At 54.1% G+C, this 5,909-nt stretch overlaps 1 protein-coding gene across 1 annotated transcript in view; it reads left to right on the forward strand.

The window, feature by feature from the left end:
- Positions 1–4,444: 4,444 nt before the first annotated feature.
- Positions 4,445–5,909, forward strand: part of KIT (v-kit Hardy-Zuckerman 4 feline sarcoma viral oncogene homolog) — a 57,809-nt gene continuing 56,344 nt past the window's right edge. The window contains exon 1 of the mRNA XM_014945486.1: positions 4,445–4,570. Within this exon, the coding sequence (XP_014800972.1) occupies positions 4,501–4,570 (70 nt within the window). The 5' untranslated portion in view covers positions 4,445–4,500. The remainder of the gene's footprint in view (positions 4,571–5,909) is intronic.

Raw genomic sequence — 5,909 nt, forward strand, 5'->3', positions numbered from 1 at the left:
GAGAGGAACGTGTGAGGCTGGCTGCAAACATAAAGACCCTTTTCAGCTTAAGCTCACATATTTTGGACAAAGGTAGAAATAAGACCTAAGAGAATCCTCCACTGCTCAAGGAACTTTCATTTTCTTCCACAATGCAAACAGAACATGGATGAGAGAACTTACAGCATTCAGTGCAATACATTAGGCAGAGGTGGAAAAGGCGACTGCGTTTATCATTATGATTATTAAAAATAAATGAAGTGGCAAGGTTAAAACCAATTCACCTTTGTTTCCCACTTGCAGTAGCTATTTATAGCCAGGCAAAGTACATGAAGAAGACTGTTGCCGCTCCGAGTTTGAGCTGTCTAACATTCAGCTAATGCTCGTGGAAATGAGGCACATGATGCAGGGCCATGCGGAGCTTGGCTTCATGTGATCAGGGATGTGCAGGACATAAAGGCAGGCCACTAACTGAAAGAGCACTAATCGAGAAGAACAGGGAGAAACCTGTCACAATAACAACATCACATGCTTCTTGATAATGTTGCAGTGGAAACCTCTCCTCTCTGTAGCATATCGTGCTCTGCCTTTGCATCTTTAAGAAATTAAACTGTAAATGCTCCAAGCATTACAAAAGATTTCCAACTCTCTTTTTTTCTTTTTTTTTCTCCTGCAAAAACTAAACTCAAAGACACCTGGAAAATCTGGAGTGCACTAAAAATTTAAATATTTCAGCTATTTTTTCTTCCTGTACCCAGAATTAATTTGATGAGGCTAGCACCTAGTGAGAAATATGATTTAGAAACGATGTTTGATTTTGAAATTGTTGGTGTGCTAACAAAAACGAATTCCGTTTTGCAGCAGAGGAAGGATTCACCCATCAAAAGAGACTGGCTGTCAGAGATGAAAGAGAGTAAAAAAATGGAGAGAGCCATTTTAAACATATAAGACAAGACTTTCATCTCATGCTGGACCATATGGGACATTGCTATTAACCTTGGAAAAAATCTGACAGTACTGCAAAAGAAAAGAAGATGAAGAAGGAAAAAAAAAAAAAAAGAAGAAGGAAAAAAAAAAAAAAAGAAGAAGGAAAAAAAAAAAAAAAGAAGAAGGAAAAAAAAAAAAAAAGAAGAAGGAAAAAAAAAAAAAAAGAAGAAGGAAAAAAAAAAAAAAAGGAATAATTTACCTTCAATAACTTTTCTGATCTGTGCTGACACGTTTCAAGAAGTCTACATTTATGCTTTTCCATGGGTAGAAGGTTTTGCCATGTGTTCCCTAAATGTTTCTGTACACCCCGAAGTGCTGGTATGGGTGTTTCTGACAGCCTGTGTGTCCTTCCCTCGCCTGGCTGTGGATACCTGGGCAGAGCTCAGCTGGTGAACGCGTGGGTGTCTCCTCTGCCTGGGTCACCTATATACCTTTGTGTCACCTCAGCAACGTGTGACACTGACTGACAAAGCAGTGTTAAAAACAGGCATTTCTGTAGTCTGTATCATTTCTGCCTGAAGAGCAGCTCCACTCCAGCTCTGTAGCTACAGAAGCAAGAGCTCCCAGATCCTCCTTGTCAATCGTCTCATCGGTGCTTAAAAAACTCCCTCTGTGGGATTCCACAACCTCTACTCTGCAATGCATTTGTAGACTGAATTCTTCTTACTCTTTGCAAGTGCTTTCCTAACATTTAAGCTATTTCTCTTTTTTTTTGCTGAGAACTAAATGGATTACTTTTTATCTTGCCCTTGAGGGACATGAAAAACAATTGCTCACAATCCTCTTTGTAAGAACCTTTTCCATGTTTAAGCTCCCTGTCAGCTTTCTCTTTTCCATACCAAACCAGCCAGTTCTTTCAATCCTTCCTTTTGTGTGTCACAGGACATACTTTTAAGTCTCGCTTCTGTTGCTCTGACTGACCCTTAATAAGTGACAGCCCGGAGTGGGCACAGTTTGAGATCTCAGCGGTCGAGCCAGGGCAAAAGTGCTACCTTTGGTGCTCATACAATCTGCCGTGACACCTCCAGGAGCTGTGAGGATTTTAGAGCTAAACAAATGGTTTTGTACCTGTTCTTTGGGGGACGCTGCCTCTGCTTCCAGGCCCTGTGTCCAGCCTGGCTGCCTCCCTCAGCCCATGCTGCCCCCTGAGCTTACCCAGCCCCACACCCCCTCCTTGCAGCACTTGTCATATAATCATAGAATGGTTTGGGTTGGAAGGGACCTTAAAGATCATCAGTTTCCAAACAGGGACACCTCCCACCAGACCAGGTTGTTCAAAGCCTCTTCCAGCCTGGCCTTGAACACCTCCAGGGATGGGGCAGCCACAGCTTCTCTGGGGAACCTGTTCCAGTGTCTCATCGCCCTCACAGGAAAGAATTTCTTTGTGATATCTAATCTAAATTTACCCTCTTTCAGTTTGAAGCCATTACTGCTCATCCTATCACTACATGCCCTTGTAAAAAGTCCCTCTCCAGCTTTCCTGTAGCCTTTTAATATACTGGTAAGGGCTACAAAGGTCTTCCTGGAGCCTTCTCTTTTCTAGGCTGAACAACCCCAACTCTCTCAGCCTGTCTTCATAGGAGAGGTGCTCCATCCTCTCATTGTCTTCATGGCCTCCTCTGGACCTGCTCCAACAGGTCCATGTTCTTTTTATGTTGGGAGCCCCGGATCTGGATGCAGCACTCCAGGTGGGGTGTCACCAGAGTTGGAGGGGCAGAGTCCCCCTCCCTCACCCTGCTGGCCACGCTGCTTTGGATGCAGCCCAGGATGCGTTTGGCTTTCTAGGCTGCTGGTGCACATTCTTTCCTAATGTTCAATCTAAACCTACCCTTCAAGCTCCAACAGGGTAGGTTTAGATTGAACATTAGGAAAGAATTTTTCACCGAAAGAGTGATAGGGCATTGGAACAGGCTGCCCAGGGAGGTGGTGGAGTCACCACCCCTGGAGGTGTTTAAGGGACGTTTAGATGTGGTGTTGGGGGATATGGTGTAGGGGAGGACTTTGTAGAGTAGGGTAGATGGTTGGACTCGATGATCCCAAGGGTCTCTTCCAACCTAGACGATTCTATGATTCTATGATTCTATGATTGCTGGCTCATGTTGAGCTTCTCACCCCCCAAGACCCCCAAGTCCTTCTCCTTAGGGCTGCACTTGCCAGTCCCCAGTGCTACCCGCTGAGGAGGGCGATCTCTCCCCCCGGTAGCAGCGCTATGTCATGCCTTGTTGGTTTGATGTGTTTTTTTTTTTTTTTTTTTCCCTTTTTTAACTATTATTTTATTTTAGGAGGGGTTGGGGGTCTTGATTGGTAAAAACCCCACAGCCGCACACACACAAGGGCGCTCCCCCCTCCCCGAGAAGGGCGGGGGTGGGAGGGGGGGGAAGGAATGACCAGCCTCTCTCACCTGCGCCCATCCCCGTGGCGGCGGGGCGGGGGCGCGGAGGGGCCGCGTAGCGCGGCGCGGGGCGGGCGGGGGAGGCGGAGCCGTCGGCGAGAGCGGCGGGGGCCGGCTGTGTACTCCGTTAGCCCTCCCGCCGGGGGGCTCGGGCATCTCCGGGCGGCGGGCGGTGCAGAGCGGTAGCCGCGCCGGGCTCCGGGGGGGCGGGTGGTGGTGGCGGTGGTGGCGGCGATGGAGGGCGCGTACCTCGCCCGGGAGCTGACCCACGCCGTGCTGCTGCTGCTGAGCCTTTTCCCCGCAGGTGGGAACCGCGGGCGCGGAGGGCGGTGGGAGGTTGCGGGGAAAAACTTCGTGGTGGCGTGGTGGTGTGGTGTTCGGGGGGGGGTCGGTCGGTGGGAGCACGGGGTTTGCCCCGGCATCGCCTTTGCGGGACGTGTGTCCCCCCCCGCCCCGCTCCGCCGGAGGAAAAGTCCTTTGTTTGCAGTGCGCGGTGATTCGGGGCTGGGAGAGGGGACACCACCTCCCCCCTCACCCCCCCTCCCAAAATGTCCCCGGGCCGGGCTGTTTTGACAATAAACTATCTGGCAATCAGGACAAAATGTCCCCGCGGTTAAGTGCGCCTTGAACAATAAGACCCCCAAGTCCTTCTCCTTAGGGCTGCACTTGCCAGTCCCCAGTGCTACCCGCTGAGGAGGGCGATCTCTCCCCCCGGTAGCAGCGCTATGTCATGCCTTGTTGGTTTGATGTGTTTTGTTTTTTTTTTTTTTCCCTTTTTTAACTATTATTTTATTTTAGGAGGGGTTGGGGGTCTTGATTGGTAAAAACCCCACAGCCGCACACACACAAGGGCGCTCCCCCCTCCCCGAGAAGGGCGGGGGTGGGAGGGGGGGGAAGGAATGACCAGCCTCTCTCACCTGCGCCCATCCCCGTGGCGGCGGGGCGGGGGCGCGGAGGGGCCGCGTAGCGCGGCGCGGGGCGGGCGGGGGAGGCGGAGCCGTCGGCGAGAGCGGCGGGGGCCGGCTGTGTACTCCGTTAGCCCTCCCGCCGGGGGGCTCGGGCATCTCCGGGCGGCGGGCGGTGCAGAGCGGTAGCCGCGCCGGGCTCCGGGGGGGCGGGTGGTGGTGGCGGTGGTGGCGGCGATGGAGGGCGCGTACCTCGCCCGGGAGCTGACCCACGCCGTGCTGCTGCTGCTGAGCCTTTTCCCCGCAGGTGGGAACCGCGGGCGCGGAGGGCGGTGGGAGGTTGCGGGGAAAAACTTCGTGGTGGCGTGGTGGTGTGGTGTTCGGGGGGGGGTCGGTCGGTGGGAGCACGGGGTTTGCCCCGGCATCGCCTTTGCGGGACGTGTGTCCCCCCCGCCCCGCTCCGCCGGAGGAAAAGTCCTTTGTTTGCAGTGCGCGGTGATTCGGGGCTGGGAGAGGGGACACCACCTCCCCCCTCACCCCCCCTCCCAAAATGTCCCCGGGCCGGGCTGTTTTGACAATAAACTATCTGGCAATCAGGACAAAATGTCCCCGCGGTTAAGTGCGCCTTGAACAATAGGCAGGGAACCAGCCGCCGCCGTCAGGTGTCCAGAGGTGAAGCCTCCCCGGGGCGAGAGAGGGGGTGGTGGTGGTGTTTCTGGTGGAGACGGGGGGGCTGGTGGGCTCCGTGCCCCGTTGCGTCCCGCTGGGGCATCCCCCGGTGGCGGTGCTCCGGTGGGTTCGTGCCCCGGTGGTGGTGCCCCGATGTCGGTAACTCGGAGGGTCGGTGCCCCGGAGGGTCCGTGCCCCGGTGTCGATGTCCTGGTGTCCGTGCCCGGTGTCCCTGGCTTTGGGGTGCCCCTCCACCGTCCGGAGGGACCGGGCAGGGGCTCTCACCCCGGGACAAGGCATCAAAGCCGGTCCGCCCCCATCCTCCGGGGATGAAGAGGAGGGCAAGCGGCTCCGCTCAGGCCTTCGGGAGATCTATCGATCTCTCGAAGGCCTGAGCGGAGCCGCTTGCCCCAAAACTTTAATGTTTCAATGTAGATTCAAAGTTTCCCTTCCACTTCCTTGATAAAAAAAAGGGGATTTCCTTCCCTAACCTCCCAACCCTAGCGCACAGGACTAGTGGTTTGAAACACTTGGCAACTTTACGTGCAGCTTTCGGAGTGGCCGTGCAGCTCGCTGCCCACTTTAATAGGCATTCATTAGGAGCTCTGCAGAGAAAGGTGCCATCAGGAGGTCGAGGAGTTGCCCCCGGGGAGGAATTTGGCCCCGTGTATGGAAGCGGGTAATAACGTGAAAGGTTATTTTTGCTCCTTGGCGAAGAGCGAGCCGAAGGATGCGGGGAAGCGATGCGCCCCGTGAGGTGTTTAACAGCTGCTGCCACCAACAGAGAGGAGCCTCGCAGAGCACCCTGCGCCACAACGGGCCGGGGAAGGGCTCTGCGAGGCTCTGCCCGTGCTGCTGGCAGCAAAGACGACTCATATTCCAGGGGCTGACAGGAGTGACAGTGTACGATTCTTCACCGTGGAGCGCTGCGGGATGCGAGAGAGGGCTGGCGTTGATTTACGGGGGCGTTTGTTTGG

Source organism: Calidris pugnax, unplaced genomic scaffold, assembly GCF_001431845.1.
Source record: "Calidris pugnax isolate Ruff unplaced genomic scaffold, ASM143184v1 scaffold58, whole genome shotgun sequence".
Taxonomy (NCBI): Eukaryota; Metazoa; Chordata; class Aves; order Charadriiformes; family Scolopacidae; genus Calidris; species Calidris pugnax.